The sequence below is a fragment of the Balaenoptera borealis genome (genome assembly GCF_965194805.1).
Source record: "Balaenoptera borealis genome assembly, chromosome: 4".
NCBI lineage: Eukaryota > Metazoa > Chordata > Mammalia > Artiodactyla > Balaenopteridae > Balaenoptera > Balaenoptera borealis.
Genome location: NC_138861.1, coordinates 84,108,681 through 84,130,457, shown reverse-complemented (window position 1 = coordinate 84,130,457; position 21,777 = coordinate 84,108,681). Strand labels below are relative to the sequence as shown.

The 21,777-nt window shown below is 45.2% G+C and overlaps 1 protein-coding gene across 8 annotated transcripts in view; it reads right to left on the bottom strand.

Moving 5' to 3' along the window:
• BEND4 (BEN domain containing 4) overlaps window positions 1-21,777 on the bottom strand; it is a 371,611-nt gene that overhangs the window by 61,142 nt on the left and 288,692 nt on the right. For 7 of the 8 annotated variants that reach the window (XR_014244104.1, XR_014244105.1, XR_014244106.1 and 4 more), the window contains exon 1: window positions 662-14,896. Coding sequence is in view for 5 of the 8 variants with exons in the window: in XM_082390679.1 (XP_082246805.1) it covers window positions 662-1,145 (484 nt within the window). In the remaining 3 variants the exon portion in view is untranslated. Of the gene's footprint in view, window positions 1-661; window positions 14,897-21,777 lie in introns of those variants that run through there. The other variant, XM_082390680.1, reaches the window with a different exon arrangement.

Sequence of the window (21,777 nt, the reverse complement as noted above, 5' to 3'; positions counted from 1 at the left end):
CAGGGAGAGGCAGAGACAGCGCGCGCTCGCCCGGAAAAAAGCAGGAAAGCAACCCTAGGGCCAGCCGCGTGACCGCGACAGAGTGAGCGAGAAAAAGAGGACCAGAGGGCAGATGAGAAGGGAAAAAGAGAAGGAAGAACAAATGGAGGAGAGAAGCAGATAAAGGGAAGAAGCAGAAGGAGAAAGTGAAGCAGCGGAGGAGAAAGGGAGGGCGTCCCCGAGAACCGCCAGAGTAGCGCCAGCTTCTCCCCGCGCCGCCGCCGCTGTCACCCCACGGTGTCCCGCCCCCACTCCCCGCCCGCGCGCCGCCCCCGCCCCGCAGATCGCCCCTGCCGCGCTCCCCGGGCGCCGAGCGGGACGCGAGCGGCGGAGCCACCTGTTAAGAGGCGCGCACGCCATCGGAAGCCCCGGACGCGGCGGCGGTGAACCTCCAGAAGTTGCTGCCGGCGCGTAGAGGCCTCGGGGGTGCGCTCGGACGCCCCGATGCTCCCTCAGCCGGCTCTGCGCGCCTCCCGCTCTCCCCTCCCACCCCCTGCCCCCCCCCCCCCCCCGCCGAGCTCGGCGCGCGGGAGGCTGTCCTCGGTCCCCGGTTCCTCCTTCCCGGGTCCCACCCCTCCCCCCGCCCGTGGCGGGACGGAAAGTTGCTCCCGAGAGTTGGTACCTGCGCTGAGCTCCAGGCTGGCGCCGTTGCCGCCCGCGCTGCTGCTGCCCGCGGCGGCTGCCGCCGGGCCCGAGCCGTACCTGACGACGGCGGCGAAAGATGAGGACGACGATGCGGCGGGGGCCGCGGGCGGCGGCGCTGGGATCCTCAGGTGGCCCTGGGACGCAGCGGGCGTGCAGGACGGAGATGACGACGAGGCGGCGGCGGCGGCCCGGCCGGGCCCGGGTGGGTAAGAGCTCTGCGCCTGGAACTGCTGCGGTGGCGGCGGCGGCTCGCTGCTGCTGATGGAGACCGCGGCTTGCGGCGCAAAGGCCGGCGGGGGCGGCCGCACGTGCGGCAGCTCCACCAGGGTGGGTCGCTCGTAGCGCTTGGCCAGCGCCGGTCTCTTGCTGGGGAATGTCTTGAGGACGCTGTAGGGGCCGCGCTGCTTGTAGATTTTGGGGACGCTGGGTCCCTCTTCCGCCGGCTGCATCTCCTCCTCCATTCTGCGCCTCTGGGCAGGTCCCGGGTCGCACGCCCCCTCCGCGCCCGGCGCCGGGCTCCGAGGGTGCCTCTGCCGCCCGCCCGCCGGCTCTGCCCGAGTGCGCGCGTGTGGGAGGGTGGCTGTCTGTGCCGTGGCCGCCGTCGCCGCCGCCACTGCCGCCTGTCGCGAAGGCTGGCATCGCCGAGCCCCTGCGCGGGGGGCTGCCGCCCGAGCGCTGATTGACAGGCTGCCTCACCAATGCCTGGAGGGAGAAAGGAGGTAAAGAGCAAGTGTTTAGGGTTATATCTGCTAATGATAATGGGGGCGGGGGCGGGGCCTGGCGCCGCCAATGCCGCCCGCGTGGTTGCCCAGCCGGGTGTGCGCCTCCAACGGGGGAAGGGAAGGAATGAGCCGGGACCCGGAGGGCCCCCTGGTAACAGCGCGAGGTTCCGGCCGGGACGAGACTTCGGAGCCCCAGACGTGCACTTGAGGCTCCTGCTGCTGTGGGCGGGGTTCAGTTTTAGGAAAGAGCTCTTGGCGCCGCCTGCTTGACCCCGAACTCTCGGGGTTGACCTGAGGGGCTGGTAGTAGTAGGGGCGGGACGGTAGCTAGAGTGCGTGTGCGCCTTGGGAAGATATTACAACCCGTTCTTCTGTGGATGGGGAATTGCTCCCCCAACCTTCTGAAAGGAACATCTTCAGAAAGTCTTGACCTAGGTCGCTGCGAGTTGTTTGCGGGCCCGGGGGTTTCTGCCTATACCCAGCTCCTGGCCTTCGAGCTTATGCTGTTCTCAGAGCACACAAAGCATCGGGCTTTCACGTTATTTCAGTTAGTTCCCTACAGGACCCCTAGAGGGCGTAACAGAACCAGTGTCCCCATTCTACAGATGAGAAAACCGAGGCTCTTGGAGGCAATTACCCAAAGTCAGACACTCAAGAGTGTCTGGCTGAGTTGCACAGATGTACTCAGATATTCAAATTCACACTTCTCGTAGCGCGTAGACTCTGTGCAATTGAGGGAAAAAAATATGACCTGATACCTCCTTTTGGGACGGTGATTAGATACTCTCAACAATGTCATTTGGTATATATATATTTGTAAGTGCTTGTAGCACCAAGATGAGCCGAAAGCTCTTCCTCCCTGCGTTGCCCAGGCAGCTCCTCACTGCACCTGGGGTCACACGGCCAGGGTTTCTGGAGGACACACAATTTCAGTAGTTGTTTGAATGAGGGAAGAGCCTCTGTGGTTTGGAGGAGGATCCCATGAGCTAGAGATGTCTTCAGATCTAGAGGACTGTCGTGGCTTCTCCCAGGCATTTTTGGGAGCAAATCACCCCTCCCCTAGGTCAGCTCCAATACCAGCATACTCCCTTCCCTAGTGTGCTTTCCAGCCTTCAATCTTCACTCTCCAGGTTAGGATTCTGGGTACATCTCCTCCTGGATGTGTGACCGTCATCTCTCCACTCTGAAGTTAGGTTCCTCTTCAGAGCTTTCCTTTTAGACTTGGGAAGGTGACCTATTTTCTTCTGAGGGTTCAGGACCTTGGCCTCTCATTTGCCAGATCTCCCTTCCTTTGGAAGCCTTCTCTCTCTTTGCAGGATCAGCTTCTGTGTTTCTCCACCCTAGATAGTCTCCCTCTCTGCAGCCTCCTCAGATCATGCTGTGGTTTCCCCCCTCCATTTATTAGAGATGAAATAAATAATGCCATAAATAAAAGTATTTGGGAGTCCAGGAACTGTCAGGGCTGATTAGGGCATAGAGGACATTTTCTTTCTCATTATGCAAAAGCATTTCATGGGGAAATAAAAGAGGTTTCATTGTAACTCATGCATGTCATATTTCAAGGAATTCAAGATATTAATCATATTTAACATTATTTGCAACGTTTCTCCCTGGCTTCTGGAAACTGCTAAATGAGGACACGTGGATCGCTAAGAAAAAGGGAGACAAGCATGAGAGGGACAGTTAAGAAATAATGAAATACCGGTGAGAGACAGGGAGAGAGAATGAGATGCCAGGGAGATGTTTCTTAGGCACATGAGTGAGAAATGGGGAAGCTTCTTCTGAGACGTGAGACAGCTGAAATTGAATGATATACTGGAGGAAATAAATGATAACAAACCTCCCCACACTTTTCTTTCTATAAAGCAGTTCTGAATTTTGCATTGAAATGTTTCCCTCCCACTTTACTCCCAGATAATTTGTCAATAAGTCCTGGCTTTTGAAAAGAAATTGGTTGGTGGCAGTGTGTGTGTGTGTGTGTGTGTGGTGAGGGGGAAGGGGTTGGAGGGGAGAAATTCTTCAGTCCTTCTACTGAAGAGGTAATTTCCTATACCTGGGAGCTTTCTTTTCTGCTTATGTATTTTTAATTTGTATCATCCTCACCACTTAAGCACCTTAAGAGACTGGGAACATTATTCTGTTGTTATATTTTACCAATGAAAAGGACCTGGCCATCCTGTATGTCAAAAATGGATGTTTCTATAAAACAGAATGGTAAAATTAGTGATTTGGCTAAAAAAATAAAAAGAGGTCCTAGAGGAAAAATATTAGAATTTTTAAAATGACCAGCTTTTAGATCCTCACGCTAGCAGTCACCTATGTCTGGGTCCATAGCAAAATGAAGTGCTTAATATTCACTCTTTAGAAAATAAAATGGACATTTACTCCAAGTGTGGAATTGAACTCAGTTTTAAAATTGTAACTGACCACTATACCCTGGCTGGGGTTGTACTTAGTTGAGTATTGTATATAAATGTAATGTACTGAAGTGTTTATAAAATCATTGGCAGCACTTTGTAAGCATCTTGCTGTAAATTATACTCCAAGTTATCAGATGATATCTTCTCTTTAGGGTCTCATAGGGGCTGACAGGATCGTAATTACACCCATGCTTTAAATCTTTTTAGGTATTTACTCTTATTTCAAAAAAAAAAAAAAAAAAGATAGTGAACTTTTAAAAGCCAAGTGGCTATTTATGGACAGGGTGATCTTTTGATTGGCAGCATGTCAATTCCTTGAAGCCATCCAGAATATAGCTTTTAAATAATAAGTCAGCCATGTGAAATGCTTTTTATTGTACCAATTTCAATGATATTTAATGAGCTTCTGATTGACTGTTTGATCTCCCAATGTTTTGTGCTACTTTTAATTCATTTCGTATAATAGAAAAAAAAAAAGTAATTGGAATAAAATTTTGTGACAAGATAATGACCTTCCACTTTGAAATTAAATGTCTGATTAGCTTCAACATTTTAATGCTGAGATGATATTGCAGCAGGAACAGGGGTGTGCATACTATCATTCGGTGGAAAATGACTGAGGAATACTCCTTTGCTTTTCCCATTTGCATAGCAGAAAGGGCATGGTGGCCACGGAATCATAAGCTCATAGTCCTAGAAAGGACCAAAATGGTCTTTTATTCTTGTGACTGAGCATATGCTTTTGTGCTGACCATGGCTTTTCTATGACCCTGTCAAGTGGTCGTACAAACCACGCTTAAATACCTCCAGTGGTGGGAACTTCACTACTTCTGCAAGCATCATTCACCCAGGGATTTCTTCAACAAATACATATTGAGTGCCTACTGTGTTTGCTGGGGACCTTTCTAAGCACTGAGGATATAGCAGAGCCGAATTTCAAGATCCTACTATTATAGAATTGGGGTGGGCAGATAAATAAACTAGTAGCTAACTGAACAGTATTAATATATTTATATAATAAATATATTGGGAGATTGGGATTGACATATACACACTACTATATATAAAATAGGTAACTAATAAGGACCTACTGTATAGTACAGGGAATTCTACTCAATCCTCTGTAATGGCCTATATGGGGAAAGAATCTAAAAAAAGAGTGGATACATGTATATGTATAACTGATTCACTTTGCTGTACACCTGAAACTAACACAACATTGTAAATGAACTATACTCCCATGAACATTAAAAATAAAAAAAAATTTATAAAATATATAATAAATATATTATGCTTATGTATGTTATAGTATTTAAAATATGTTAAATAATGTATAATACATAATAACACTGTTATTATTATATCAGATAGAAATAATTATGATGAAAAAAATAGGATGGGGATGTTACTTTTGAGAGAGTGCTTGAGAAGATCTCTCCGAGGGTGGAACAGAGCTGACAGTTTACTCTTAAAAAGAGCCGTCCATGAGAAGAGCGGTCCAGGCCGAGGGACAACGGGTGTACGAGCCATAAGGTGGGAACAGACTTGATGTTCTCAGGGAGCTGAAAGAAGGGCCAGTAGTCGGAGTGTCCTGGCAAGGGGCAGAGTGAGGAGATGAGGCCTGAGAGGCAGGCTGGGTCCTGGCTGGGCAGGGCCTTGTCCATCTGGGGAAACGTTCGGGATTCATTCGAAATGCAGTGGGAAGCCAGGAAGCGGTTAAGCTGGGGAGTGACATGACCGGATTTATGTTCTTGAGAGATAGTTTTCAGAAAAGGTAAAATCACGACTCCCATACATAAAAATGAACAGATGTTAAAGATTTTATTTAACTTGCTCAATGCCCTCAGAGTATTCAAAGGACAATTTGATGTGGAATAAAGGAAGGTTAAATTGAATGTGTAAATGGTTTTTTCGTGTGTAAGCTGGTTTTCCCATGAGGGATGTGGATGAGGACTGCCTCTACCAGGCAGGACGGTTTGTACATCTCTCAGTTATCTAAACATTAGAAGTTGTAAAAATAGTTCAAAGACAATGAAAGAGTAGAATCAGGTAACTGGGGACGGTGTGCTGTATGTAGACGATGCAGTTTTCCGATGAAACACAATTTCTTTACTACAGCGCTTTAAAAAATAAAACCTTTTAATTTTGACATAATTACAGATTCTAAACTTATTATTTTGAAATAATTACAGACTCACAGGAAGTTGCAAAGATAGTGCAGAGAGGTGCCAGGTACCCTTCATCCATTTCCCCCAATGGGTACATTTTATGTACCTTTAGTTATGTAAGTGGAATCACGCAATGCACGATCTTTTGAGAGTTTCCACCTACTTTAGTGCCCTTGAGATCCATCCACATTGTTGCATCAATAGCTTGATCCTTTTCATTGCTGAGTGGTATTCTACAGTGGTTATCCCACACTTTGTTTAACCATTCACCTGTTGTAGGATATTTTGGTTGCTTTCAGTTTGGGACTATTGCAAATAAAGCTGCTCTGAATAGTCAGGTACAGGTTTTTGTGTGGATGTAAGTTTTATTTCTCTGGGAGTAAATGTCCAGGAGTGGATTGCTGGTCTTTCTACAATATTTTAAAAGGTTCATTCTGCTTTGTGGACAATGGACTGTAGAGGATCAGACTGGCAGCAGGGTAACTATTTATTTTCTAAACAGTGACTGAGTAAACTTTTCAAAATATAATCATGTTTCTCCACCGCCCTCCACTATCTTCCTCCTCTGTAGAGTAAAATCCAAAGACATGCAGTTGCCTACTTAAGGCCCCTCAGGATCTACAACCATCCCTTGCCTCTCGGGCCCCATTCCTTCGGTCGCCTCCCTCACTCACTCCATTCCAGCCTCGATGGTCTTGAACAGGCTCCAAATGTCCTGTGTCAGGATTCTTACTCTTAATGTTCCTTCTGCTTAAAATGTTCTTTCCCCAGATGTCTGCGTAACTTCCTACCTTATCTCCTTCCCGTCTTTGCTCTAGTGTCTTTCTCAGTGAGCCCTTCACTAATCACCGTATTCACAATTGCAACCCAGCTTCCCCTCCCCCATACTCCCCATCTCCCTATCCAGCACCTATCACCGTCTGTCATGCTATACAGACTACATGCTGTACAGTATCATGTACATTGTACAGTCAGCCCTGCATATCCTTGGGTTGTGCATCTGTGGTTTCAACCAACCATGGATTGAATTCCAAAATTCGATCCGCTGATACCTAGGGCTGACTATACCACTGCCATTTTATGTAGGGGACTTGAGCAGCCATTTTATGTGAGGACTTGAGTAGCCATTTTATGTAGGGTCTTAAGCAGCCATTTTGTGTAGGGGACTTGAGCAGCCATTTTACATAGGGTCTTTAGCAGCCATTTTATGTGAGGACTTGAGAAGCCATTTTGTGTAGGGGACTTGAGCAGCCATTTTGTGTAGGGACTTGAGCAGCCATTTTATATAGGGACTTGAGCAGCCATTTTACATAAGGAACTTGAGCATCCGAGGAGCTTGGTCTCTGTAGGGCGTCCTGGAACCGATACTGAGAAATTATTTACTTATTTACTGTTTGCTTCTGGAGAGTAGAATGCAAACTACTTGAGGGCAGGGATTTTTTTGGTCTGTTCTGTTCCTTGAGTCTGCAGCTTCTAGAATAGCACCTAGCACAGAGTAGAGGCTCAGGAAACATTTGGTGGATGAATGGGTGACTTTAGGAGGCTCTGGCAGTAGGCCAAATCAGAGCTAAGACTGCTTGGACCAGTGCAGTGGTAGTTCCAATGGAAGGAAGTAGATAAATGCAGACTATATTCAAGAGGCAGTCTGCTCCATTTTATACAGCTTTGAACAGCGGAAAGTTTATCCTTATGTCAAGCCCAAATTTGCTTCTTTGCTTCTTCCAACTGTTGGCCCTTGGGGCTATTCAGAAGAAGTTAATCCTCTCCTTAACCTGGCTTTAGAGTGAAATCTACAACATTTTTTCTTTCCTTCCTATGACGGTTTCTAGGACTTTTTTGAAATGGCTCCATCCTTTTAAACAGCAGAATAGGATAGTCATCTTTGCTCTAATTACTGTTTTTCTCACTAATAAGACTCTGTATTCATTAGGACTCTTTCAGTAGAGAGTGACAGAAACCCAGCACAAATGGATTAAGCATAAAGAGCTTATAGCTGACATATCCCTGAAGACTAGAGGTAGGGCTGGGGTAGAGCAGGCATGGACTATTAAGAATCTACCTCCCTCCATTTCTTGCCTGCAGTTTTCCTTCTGTTGATCCATTTTCTGGCAGGTTCTTCCTTTGTGGTGTTCATCTGGCCACCCGCAGTTGTCACTTGTGTGAAAAGAGAGCACCTCTTTCCCATCAGCACCAGGAAAATACCAGAATTAACTATCATTGTCTAATTGTGTCTTGATAATGGATCCGTTTGTTTGTTTGTTGACCCTTCCAATATTGTGATGTTGAGGCTATTTCTCTTAAGGTGAAGAGAACTAGAGAACAAGGAATTGAAGGAATTTCCCCAAAGTCACAAAGCAAGTCATTGAAGAATTTAACTCAAGTCAAGATTCTTCTGTTTAATCAAAGTAGCACATATAACTTATCAAGCTTAGTAAATTTAATCTTGTATTCTCTATTCCTCACTTCCCTCCAATTTCTGAAAGAACATTCCTCCGAAAGAGCTAAAATCACCCTGGGCAGAAGTATGAGCTTGAGAAATATAGGAGAATCAAGCTGGATAATAAAGGTGGGAGGGAAAAAGGAGGAGCAAGTCATTAAGAGAAAGTTGAGGAGATGTAGTAACAACAAGTTGAACTGTGGGTGACTCAGTTTCTAAAAAGAGTTTGCAGTCTCCACCAGCAACATCAATTTCCTTTCTACCCTCTCTTAATTTCTTTATATGAGTATTGTATTGCAACAGGACACGATCAGTTCCTGATGTTAATTAGTATTTAAGCCAGAATTTTATTCCATAGTACCACAGGAGGACCAACTTCCACGGAGAAGGTTCTGAAATGAGCCAGTGAAATACAATCTTAAGAATTGGAAGTTAAATGTTGAGGTTTTGTAACATCACACATTATATGCTTTATTGGAATTTTTACAAATTAATCCATACCATATGTCCCCAACCAAGAGAGCAACTGGATTTGTCTGTTGTCTTGGTTGCTTGGAGTATTTCATGGTTTGCTAACAGAGCTTCTTTATTTTTAAAATATTATTGAAGTACAGCTGATTTACAAAGTTGTGTTAGTTTCTGGTGTACAGCAAAGTGATTCAGTTGTACATATATAAGAGTTTGCATTTGCTAATCCCAAACTCCTAATCCATCCCTCCCTCACCCTCCTCTCCCTTGGCAACCACAGGTCTGTTCTCTATGTCTGTGAGTCTGTTTCTGTTTTGTAGATAAGTTCATTTGTGTCATATTTTAGATTCCACACATACGTGATATCATAGGGTATTTGTCTTTCTCTTTCTGACTCATTTCACTTAATATGATAATCTCTAGGTCCATCCATGTTGCTGCAAGTGGCATTATTTCATTCTTTTTTATGGCTGAGTAGTACTCCATTGTATATATGTACCACATCTTCTTTATCCATTCATGTGTTGATGGACAATTTAGGTTACTTCCATGTCTTGGCTATTGTAAATAGTGCTGCTATGAACATAGGGGTGCATGCATCTTTTTTGAATTAGAGTTTTGTCTGGATATATGCCCAGGAGTGGGACTGCTGGATCATATGGTAATTCTATTTTTAGTTTTTTTGAGGAACCTCCATACTGTTTTTCATAGTGGCTGCACCAATTCACATTCCTACCAACAGTGTAGGAGGGTTCCCTTTTCTCCACACCCTCTCCAGCGTTGGTTGTTTGTAGACTTTTTGATGATGGCCATTCTGACCATTGTGAGGTGGTACCTCATTGTAGTTTTGATTTGCATTTCTCTAATAATTAGCAACGTTGAGCACCTTTTCATGTGCCTATTTGTCATCTGTATGTCTTCTTTGGAGAAATGCGTACTTAGGTCTTCTGCCCATTTTTTGATTGAGTTGTTTTTTTCTCTTATTGAGTTGGATGAGCTGTTTGTATATTTTGGAAATTAAGCCCTTAGCAATGCTTATTTAAGCACTCATTTTTGAAAACCAGTAGAAATTTGTTTTTGCTGCAGAAATTGTGATAATTTTCTAGCTGACTTCTGTAATGTGCAGGCACCTGGGCTTTTTGTATCTGTTTTCTAGGCTAGGAAACAGGAAAGTTTTATTTTTCCCCCCCCTCTTATTTTGTCTTCAAAAAGCAGCTGGTAATAAACATTATGTGTTGTATGAAGATCAACAATAACCCTTTAACTTATTGTTTTAAGGTTAGTCAGACTTCTAGGTCCCCCCTCTCCCCAACAGCTTCAAAGGTGAATGATTACAGAATCATAGACTTTGCTTTTCTGTAAGGGACTATATTAGTTTCCTAGGGCTGTCGTAACAAAGTAGCACAAATTAAGTGGCTTTAACCACAGAGATTCATTGTCTCACAATTTTGGAGGTTGGAAGTCTGAGATCAAGCCAGATTGGTTTTCTTCTGAGGGCAGTGAGGAAGACTCTGGTCCATACTCTCACCTAACTTCTGGTGGTTGGCTTGCTGGCAATCTCTGGTGTTCCTTGGCTTGTAGAAACATCACCTCCATCTCTGCCTTCATCTTCCCATGGCATTCTCCCTGTGTGCCTGTCTGTGTGTTCAAATTTCTGTTTGTGGTACTTTCTTACCTCAGCCCTAGCAAACTAATACATTTACCATATAGGTAGATTATATGATAGTCTCTAGTAACAAAAATGAATTATGGCAGAAAGGTCAAATGTTTGATTTTTTTAAAACAAGTCTACCAGAACTTGTATGATTTAGTATACATTGATAGAAGACTTATTTGCACACAATAGATATGCACACTTGGGCACGAACAGTGGCTTCCCATGAGGTTACAGATCACAGGGCCAATGTGTAAGTGACGTTAAGAGCAGGGACCTTTGATCATTCCTATCATGCTCTTTGAATTTAATGAATTCAAGCACATCCCCGGAAATGCTGAAGGAGGGTTACACAGGGCTAATGCCTCCATGCCTTCTCCAACCCAACCCCAAAAAGCATGGTCAGAAAACAAGTTTAATTAAACATAAAAATTATAAAAAGCATGTATAAATATATTTTTAGTCAGCCAGTCTTAATGTGGGCTGACTTAACTTTGCTGGGAGAATTTTCAGAGATACTGTTGCCCAGATCCTTCCCCAGACCAAATAAAACAGAATCTCTGGTGTGGGACCTTGGCCTTGGTGGTTTAAGAGTCTCTTTGGATGCTTTGAATATACAGCTATCTTGAGACCCACTGACTGAAGCAATGGCAGTGTCCCTAGAATAAACACATCATGGTATCAAGGTAGCCATGTGGAAGACCAGTATACATTGGGATGCTTGAGCATTTTGCTGTTAATGAGAAAACAGGGTATCTCCCTGTCTCCCCCAGCATAGATAAGTGGCTACAGTTAGAAAGCAATCACATTGGCCTGGAGTTCGGGCTAAGCAGGGATTAAAAAAGGGAAGAGGGGCTTCTCTGGTGGCTCGGTGGTTGGGAGTCCGCCTGCCAGTGCAGGGGACACGGGTTTGAACCCTGGTCCGGGAGGATCCCACGTGCCGCGGAGCGGCTGAGCCCGTGTGCCACAACTACTGAGCCTGTGCTCTAGAGCCCGCGAGCCACAACTGCCGAGCCCATGTGCCACAGCTGCTGGGGACCGCGCGCCTGGAACCCGTGCTCCGCAGCGGGGGAGGCCACCGCGGTGAGAGGCCTGCGCACGGCGGCGAAGGGTGGCACCCGTTCGCTGCAACTGGAGAGGGCCCGCGCAGCGGCGGGGACCCAATGCAGCCAAAAGTAAATAAAATAAATTAAAAAAAAAAAAAAAAAAAAGGGAAGAAATGGATTGAATGCAGAAGAGGATTGAGACTAGTAAGACAACAAGTTTATTGGGTATGAAAGAAACTCAGTCCTTTGTAAGAGGGGAAAATACACTCAGCTCAGACAGGCACCTTCTGTGAGAGGTCAAGGCAGCGATTTAAACTTTTAGTCTTTTATATTATGACTCTTTTGGTTGCAAGAGACAGAAATCCAACTCAAACCAGATTAAGCACAAAGGGAAGTTTGCTGGCTCATTCAACTCAGAAGCACGCTAAAATATCTTACAGGAAAGGTGAAAGGACTGCAGGAATTAGAGTCTTTGAGATTAGAAAAAGGGGCTCACTGATTCTCGAATTTTCTCTCCATCTAACTCTTATCTCTCCATGTTGCATGATAGGTGGCCTCCAGCAGACACAAAGTGTCATCTTCTCAGCTTAAAATCCACAACAGAAAGTCAGCTGGCACATGCCATCCTTGGACCAGTCTTCATTGTTTGGGAGAGAGGGTTCCAGTATGGGCTAGGCCTGGGTACTGCACGTGGGGAAGTGGTTCCCTGAGGAAGGGATGCAGGTAGACAAAAGCAGCTGCTCTCTACTGCATCTTTGAGAGTGAATTAATAGCTCCTCTTTCAACCTTTCATAAAAGCCATTTCTGTGGGATAAGAATGCTCCCTAAATCAAGGAAAAAGCCTTCTTTGGAAATTCAAGGAAAAAATGAAATGACAAGGGAAGATAATCATGAATGTCAAAAGTGAGAGTCAAATGGTTTTATGCCTAGCTGTCTCTCTTTTCTAGTTAGTGAAATTTAGGAGGATTGATCTGGACTTGTTTGTTCACGGACAGATACACCTGTGCAAACAATGACTTGACTTGCTGTCGGCACACTCTGCTCTGTAAAGCAGGTAATGCATTTTCTGTAACATGCATGACAACAGCTGTTACTTAGGTTACTTTCTCTTTAAAGAAAGAGCCTAGTGGTTTTGTTTTGCTTTTCTCTCCCAGTGGGACTCCAGGCTTCCCAAGAAAGGTCATCCATGAATTTGGAAGATGAGAAACAGACCCATGGGTGTGACCCCCATCTCCATCTTGAACCTGGGGGGCATGTGTTTTCAGCTTGTTGAAACTATCATAGGTGTTTCAGATTTCCAAGAACACCGATATGGTTTCAAGTATATAGATTTGTTTTTCTATGGAGTAAAATTGAAAGAGATCCTATTTTTTTTCTAGAAACTTGTAAGATTCTCCATGCCCCAGGTGTGTCATTTTTGCTAGTAGAAGGGTAGCATGAGTGTTGTTCTGAGTAAAAGTCTGGGTGGTACAATGCAGAATTTCAAAGTTGTGGGCTGTGCTAACCATCTATTATCTGTGTTTCTGAGAAGTAGAGAGCATAGAATAGAAGTTAGGGGTATGATGAGCTCTGGAGCCAGTGCCTTGGGTTTTATGTTGGCTCTTCCACTTACCAGCTGTGAGTTCTTGCACCAGTTACTTAACCCTCAGTGCCTTGGTTTGTCCATCTATAAAATGGGGATAATAATAGTGCCCGCTTGGCAGCATTGTTCTGAGGATGAAAGGAATTAATACGTGGCACGTAAACAGAGCCTGGTACACAGAAAACACTCGGTAAAGATTAGCTCTTATCATTGTCTGTATCATCACTGGATATAGTCAAGTGAAGTCTTTTGGGTGTAGCTTAATCCCAAAGGAACAACTGCCCCGGGGAGGGAGCTGTGAAGCTTACGCTCCTCTGCTGGCCTCTCCCCAAGCCCCGTGAAGAGCACAGACCTTGGAACCAGCAGCCCCGAACCCAAATTTAGGCTCCACCACTTACTGGCTCTGAGACATGGGCAAGTTGTGTGACTGCAGGCAGATTTGGCATGCCTGAGTCCCATTGTCCTGGGTGGTGAAACCAGGATGGTCACACTACACTCACTGCTCTGCTGGGTGGGCAGGTCAGGGAGATGGTGTTTGCCAGCTGCCCCAGGCCTGAGGTCAGCAGTGGTGAGTGGCCAGCGGCTCAGATGCACTCCGTTCTCTCCTCTTCTCCCCACTGGCAATGTTTCAGTAAACAGAAGGCACCTACAATGCACTGTGACTTGTTTTTAACAGTCTCCCGTTTTGTCTCTGTCTTGCTCTCAAGACTTTGCTATTCCGGATTTCAGAAAATAGTTCAGTTGCCAAAATTGGTTGAATGAGCTACTTTTAAAATTAGTCAAGTGATACGAAGTATTGCTTTGCAGAGTGGTTCTAGCAATTTCCCTTCACAGAACCATCCTATAAGAGAGTGTTTTGACAAAAGGGGAGGATTTACAAAATTCACTTTATGAGCACACCTCTTACCATCCACACCCGGGAAACTTCGTGTCGTAGAAATCTCTTCCCTTCCCTAACCAGAGCATCATGAGAAATCAAGACATGGATCATTATCAGGTAATCTTAGTGGAGGTATCCAAAGATAGACACTTTAGATTTATTATCATTATTCGCTTCAACGGTGAGGTCCTTCTTGGGCTACTCGTTTGGTCCTATCTGGATGGCCTCAGGTTTTAACCTCAGCTATTTAATTTCAAGTCAGTTCAGTAGCTCATGTTTATGGATAAATGAGCAAAACAGTAAAGATCAAAAGCAAAAAATAAAATTACTATGGAATTCAATATTTCCGAACCCAGAGCCGGGTAAATGTTAGTGAAGTGTGGCGTTCAGAACGAAAGGCCCACGCTTATGATAATATGCCTAACAAGGAAATGAGATTGACACAGCAATTCTCTGTTTTTGTTGTCCCCTGAGGTTAGAGATTATGCAGTGCATGTTTCTGTTTTTAGCTTCTTTGGTAATTCCTATGGTGAGAGACTACTCTCTGCATATTTGTCAAGGTTGCACTCCTGCAAGGTGATGGGTCTTTGAGGTAGTGCAGGAAACAGTGTTCTTATCTGAGCCTTGAATTCTATCCCTCCCCACCCTGGTTACCCCGTGATCCAGGGCCCCCTTCCCATGGCTGATTTCTTTATTTATGCTCAGTTGCCAGGGAATTCCACAGAGGAAACATAAGTCTATCTTAACCACATTGTTGCTGTGAGAAATGTTGAAATGGGTGTCCGGAAGACAAAATGTTTATGTTCTTTATTTGATATCTCATTGTAATCCTGAGGCCTTTTAATACCAATTGAAGGTAGCCTAAGAACAGGAAACTACGGAACATCAGCATGGATTTGAATGAAAAATAAACTAGTTAGGTTTCTTTCATGACAAAGAAACGTGGGTTTGGATCCAGTGCCTCTTTGATAATAGTTATTGTAGCTGAGTCCTTGGGTTGAAGTGTCATCAATAAATTCAACTCAGGCCAGCTGAAGGAGCGAAGGGCTGTGTCAACTGACATAGCTGGTAAGGTTACGGGGGTAACAGATTCAATGCAGCGGTCAAGCCTGTAGTGACTGGCACCAAAGTGTCGGTGCTGGCAGAACTCCTCCCTCCTCATCCCTGCTTGTCTTGGCTTCTTTGTGAGTCGCCCTTACTCTCTCCTATTGAAGATCTATCCTGTCCACATGTCAGAGCGCACAGCCACCCTCAGCCTCAGCTTAGTACCCAGGCAAAGGGAGCTCCTTTCATCCAGTGCTTGTATGTAAATCCCAGGCAAGGAAGCAGATTCCCTCTACTCTGGGACATAGGCCCACCCCTAGACCAGCCAATCTCTGTGGATGGATATTATGATTGGTTGACCTGGGTCTGATGCTTATTACTGTAGCCAGGGCAGAGAGTGAGTTCCCAGGAGAAGAGGGATGCAGAAGTTGTCGTTGAAGTCCAGGACAGTCCATCCCTTGGCTGTCTGACATGCATATCTTACAATCATGAGAATGTATTCATTTATCATAACTGTACCCGTGTTCAACCAAAGCACACTCACATACTCCCCTGAGAGAAACAACCTATTGTCACATCCAGTTATTACATCTACCTCCAAGGGTAGCATTTCTGGGCAATGCCTCTTCCTCTAGGTCAAGTTCAAGCGTGGCTCTTTATGGTCTGGCAGCCTGTGACTAACCATCTCCAGATAGCCAGCAGATAACAATGGAGGTAAAAGAAGATAAATGCAGTTAAAACTCCTGGTTAGAAAAAAGGGGAAAATGGAGAGCAAAATGCAGCAATCACTGGTCCTTAGCCTTTTCCATATCCTGCTAGATTGACAAGGACAGCAAGCAGTCCTTTCCCGAGCAGCGAAGCCTCTTCAAAGATCCAGCCACTTGGATTGAAGTGGTTTTACTGGCAAGCTTATAGTCAGACAATAGGATGGGTATGGTACGTTAGCTTAGGGAGATGCCGAAAACGTACTCTGATCCCCAACGTCCATGCCATGCTCAAACCGGTCTGTTTATGGGTTGGGTGATGGGCTGGTCGTATATTCCAAAACCCGAACCGAGCTTCCTGGCCTGTGATTCAGGATTTAGATGACACAACATTAGCTTTTCAGGGACTTTCTTTTTCATGTGAGCCATTTGCATTGGAACCTTTCTACAATATAAAACATACTTCTCTGCCTCTTAAAAAAATACGAGCAATCTGTATTCATTGTGAAAAAGGAAAAAATACAGATGAACAGCAAAAATATCACCTGTAATACCACTATCCAGAGAGCGACTGTAAACACTTGACTTACATTCTTCCGGATGGTCTTTGTTAGTATGTGCTTTGTGTTTGTGTGTATGCTTAGCAAAAATGGAATCATGTCAGACAACTTGTCTAAAGCCTGCTTTTCTCCTCCTGCTTTGCTAAAAGGTGATAGGATGACTCAGGAGAGAGGGAAGAGAATTGGTTTTTTTAAGTGCCTGGGTATATGCACATTATCTCATTTAATCAGGACTGTGAACCCAGGACCATAGGAATGAATAGTGGTCCCAGCCCAGGACTCAACCACTGTGCCCTGCCTGGACCTCTCTCTGTCCCTTTCCTCATCACTCCTGAGAGTTAGTTCCCCTTGGAAGAATCTCTTCCTCCAGCCTTCCCTTCTCTTTCTTCTCTCTGTGACAGAGACCCTTGATGCTTTCTGTTTGCAGCTTTGTGGGAAGCTCTTTAGAAACATTTTAATGATTTATGGAGCCAGTGGGATACAATATGTGGAACCATGACTGTCCTGGAATTTCTAGGACCAAAGGTAATGCTCAAACATCAGAGTAAGTGCTTAGGTCCTGCTAGATAGGGCGTACTTCAGTCTGGGGCAGTAATCCCTGGTTCTTTCATCAAGACTGAATTTTAGGATTTGGGTCAGGTACTGTCTTTTTGTTTTTTCCTTTCTTCTCCCCTCAGGTTCCCCTTGGCCACTGTACCCACAAATACTTGCCTGGACCAAAACTGAGTTATGAGTATGGGCCAGAGGCTGTAGACTCGGACACATGTAGAACCTGACTTCCTGTGGAGAGGCAACTCTATACTCCTTCCCGTACTACCCTGTGCTTCTCTGTGGTATGTTTAAAATGACAGAATGGCTGTTTTCTGCATCTTTGCGAAATGACCTCTCAACCCAGTTTCGAACATCTCAGTGGGAATATTGAAGTTGAATTGATGGACAGGTCGGAACTCTGGAAGTTTATCTTCATCTTTTTCGGGAACTTCAGGTCAAATATACCCAGTGCCTGTACTGCTGCCGCCAGAGGGATGTTTTTTAAAGGGAAGTCGGGTCATGTCACCGCTCTGCTCAGATCCAGAGCAGTTTCCCCTCTCACTCAGGCCAAAGCCCACACCATGCCTGCCAAGGCCCTTATTATCTACCCCTCTTGTTCCCCCTCTCTGCCCCCACCCTCCTGCGCTCACCCCACTCCATCCACACCCGCCTTGCTGTTTCTGGGGCACTTGAGGAGCTGCCCCAGTTCAGCACTGGCTGTTCCCTCTGCCAGAATTCTCTTCCCCGCACATCCACATGGCTTGCTTCTTCAGCTTTTTAAAGTCTTTGATCAGATTCTCCATGTGAGTAAGCGGACCCTGAGTGAGAGCAAAACCTCACTTCTCACTGAGACCATCCCCACCCTGCCCGCGCACTCACTGACCTTCTGCCTGCTTCCTCTCCAGACTTTATAACTACTTTTTTCTGCTTGCTACCTTCGTTTGAGGTGTACCTCCCCTCACTAGAAAGGAAACTCTATGGAGACAGAGAGTGTTGTTCATTGCGGTGTCTCCAGCACCTAGAACACTGCCTCCTGGCTCGATAAATACTTGTTTGAATGAATGAATTGAAGGCAGTTTCCTCAGAGGCTAAATGATCATCCCCTAGAAACCCTTCCCCCACTTTAAAAAATAAATACAGTTGTCCACTCATTAATGGAATAGATAATTTTTTGTAAGTTGGCTATAAAATCAAATCTGTTTGCCTCTTGATTTTCGTTATGAAATTAAAGATGCATTTCTATGAAAAAAAAATCTCCCTGGAGATTAAACAAGGATTAGGAAAGCTTCCAAACCTATGACATTCTGGGCATCATTGTCATGCTGCGTTTACTTGCTGCCTTGGCGTTCACCAATCCGTTCCTTCCACTTGCAGCCCATAGTGGCAATTCTAATTAATGCTGCCTCTCTCTCTCCAAGGAGGTTTTTTTTTTTTTTTTAAATGCTAGGCTCTCCTCACTCCATGTCATACAATGTTCTGAGCTTTCCTTTTGTTTCCTTCTCCTAAAGCCTAATGTATAACGGTATTGTGCAAGGTTACCGAGCATACCATCTTACAGTTACAAATGACCAATAGCATCAGTTTGGATTCCCTGTTCTTACCCTCACTTGCACTGCAGAGTCTCTTGCACTGAAACCACCTCACCTAACGGATATTTCTTGGAGTCCTCAAAGGTGAGCCCCACAGCTTGAATGTCAGCAATAGACACCACTTGGTGTCCACCATATTCTTTTTCTCTGGCTTTGGCTCTTCTTAGTTGATGTGCAACGCCAAAGACATCCCTCGGAGGACTCTCAGCATTATCGTCAGTGCAGGTGGTGCCCACTGGGGGCTGCTGCCTCCTGATGCTCCCAAGGCTGCCAGTCCCTCTAGAGTTCTCACCGCTGAGAAGTGGAGGAACGAGCCGGTGCCAAGGGTATTGCTGCATTTGGTCCTCTGGGCATTGAAAAGCACTGCTTGGGTTTTTCTTTTTGGTTGCTGTTTGTTTATTGTCTGCTTGAAGCTTTGGAGTGATGGTTGACTTGACTTCTACCATTCCTACCAATGTTTCAAAAATCTTAAGGTCAACTTTTTCTTTTTTTTTAATTTATCTATTTATTTTTGGCTGTGTTGGGTCTTCGTTTCTGTGCGAGGGCTTTCTCTAGTTGCGGCAAGCGGGGGCCACTCTTCATCGCGGTGCGCGGGCCTCTCACTATCGTGGCCTCTCTTGTTGCGGAGCACAGGCTCCAGACGCGCAGGCTCAGTAGTTGTGGCTCACGGGCCTAGTCGCTCCGCGGCATGTGGGATCCTCCCAGACCAGGGCTCGAACCCGTGTCCCCTGCATTAGCAGGCAGATTCTCAACCACTGTGCCACCAGGGAAGCCCCTTAAGGTCAACTTTTAATCAGAACTCAAGCCCAAGATTCCACGAGCTTCTTGATGCTGTAGGTGCTTGCAAGGATTTGAATGATCCCATTGGGGAGGTTTTGGGAATGAGAGCCTTGAGAAAATGATGCCCATCTTGCTCTGAGGATTGCTGCTCTTTTCTTGTGTAGGAGAACATGTTACCCCAATGAAGCTGACTGTTGCAAATATCCATGGTAGTGTTAGCACATAGTTCACATTGTGTTCCGTTCATTCCTTTATTCACCAGATCCACTGAGCACTTACTCCATGCTAGACGTTGGGGAGACAACAGTGAGTGATACAAACATGGCTCCTGCCCACCTGGAGCTCACCTGTGGTCCAGTAAGGGAGGCAGATACATAGTACACAGGTAAATACACATTGATTACAGATGAGTTAAGACCATTAAAGGAAAAGCCAAGGTTAACTGAGATTGTATGGGGAGGGGTTAGTGGGACAGCCTCCTGGGTTGTGGGAAAGGGGTTCTGGGACAGCCCCCCGAGGACTGACAGAGAGGGAATCCGAGACCTGAAACATGGGTCAGAGTTACATAGGAGTAAAGAGGAGAACAATTTTCCAGGCTGAGAAAAAAAAAAATTTTCTTAAGATCAAGTTTTCAGGAATCTATAAAATATGTAAAACATTAAATCGTCACTAGCAAAGTGGCTGACTGCAGCATATTAACTTCAGTTTAAACATGGGTTGTAGTAATGTCCAAAATAACCCATCTTATTCCCAGTGACTCGGGACACATTTTCTTTGCACCTGCTTCCTGCTCTGGCAAAACCTGTGTTAAGTAAATATTAATGAGAATTCCAGGACTCTTTGGTTGAGCAATTTTTTGGTCTAGTTTTGTTTATTTAAATCATTTCCAGGGAATTCCTGGGCAGTCCAGTGGTTAGGACTCTCACTGCCGAGGGCCCGAGTTCAATCCCTGGTTGGGGAACTAAAATCCCACAAGCTGTGCTGCACGCATTTCCCCAATCCCCCAGAGAAATCATTTCTAGAATTTAGTCCTTTGCTTAAGCCATGGAATTTTGTGGTATGTTTCTTAAAGTGGTCATCAGCTTTGTGCTTTGGTTGGCTGGATCAGCCCATGGAAAGTCCCTAAATGTACATATAAGGGAATCTCCGGATCTGACACACAAATGAAGAAAAAAAAGATGTTGCATAAGGAAGGTGCAGCAAGAATTTCAGTATGGAGACCTTGGATATCAGACCGCGGTGATGCGGCTTGATGATAAGCACATTTAACGCTCTGTGCACGGTTATAAACTGTTTCTGGGAACTGACATGGCCTTTTTGGAAGAGGGTGAGGTAGAAGCAAGAAGCCAGGGATCCCCCTTTGTGTGGAGCCTTTGGACCTGGTGGGTTTTTCATGAATCATGGACCACAACCTTGGTGGATGCCAGGAAGAAACATTCAGCAGTAGCCTTTGCTTTTTAAAATTTATTTTGCTTTATTTTACTTTATTTTATTTTTGGCTGCATTGGGTCTTCGCTGCTGTGCGCAGCTTTCTCTAGTTGCGGCGAGCGAGGGCTACTCTTCGTTGTGGTGCATGGGCTACTCATTGCGGTGGCTTCTCTTGTTGCAGAGCACGGGCTCTAGGTACGCGGGCTTCAGTAGTTGTGGCTCACGGGCTCTAGAGCGCAGGCTCAGTAGTAGTGGCGCACGGGCTTAGTTGGTCCGCGGCATGTGGGATTTTCCCAGACCAGGACTCGAACCCGTGTCCCCTGCATTGGCAGGCGGATTCTTAACCACTGCGTCACCAGGGAAGTTCCAGCCTTTGCTTTTTGATAGTTCCTGAGGCGTGTGAGTAAAAAAAAATAATGTGCATTCATGAGATTCATTTCCACCATTCACAAACCTATCTCTGTTTCTTCTGAATCTAAGCCTAAGACACAAAATTTGGATGTCCAAGCAACTTGTACTCTTGGGTGTTATGTAAGTGATACCTTCAGTGTCGCTTTTTTATGCCAGTTTTGAAAAAGTTCCCGTATTTGTCTATAGAATAGTATTGACTTACACATCCCAGTTTAAAACTACCTCATGAACCATGCATAGGTGTCTCATTCATTCATTTAATCAGCACATGTTTATTGAGCGCCTCCAATGTGTCAGGTGCTGTTTTATGAGCTGGTTGTGAACAAAACAAATTTTTTATCCTAATGAGCTCACATTTAATTGAGAGGTGCAGTCATTAAATAAATATATACATAAATAGAGAAATATGTCAATAATATAAGTGCTAAGAAGAAAAAATGATAGGGGATAGAGAGTGACGGGGGCAGAGGTGTACTGCTTGGTACAGGGCAGCCAAGAAGATCTCTCTGAGACGATAACATTTTAGCAGAGGCCTGAAAGAAATAAGGGAAGAAACCACGTGGTTTTGTGGGGGAAGAGCATTTTGCACAGAGGGAACAGCAAATGCAAAGGAGCTGAGGAACGAGTATGTTTCACTTGTTCAAGGAATAGTAAGCACAGTAGTGGGAGT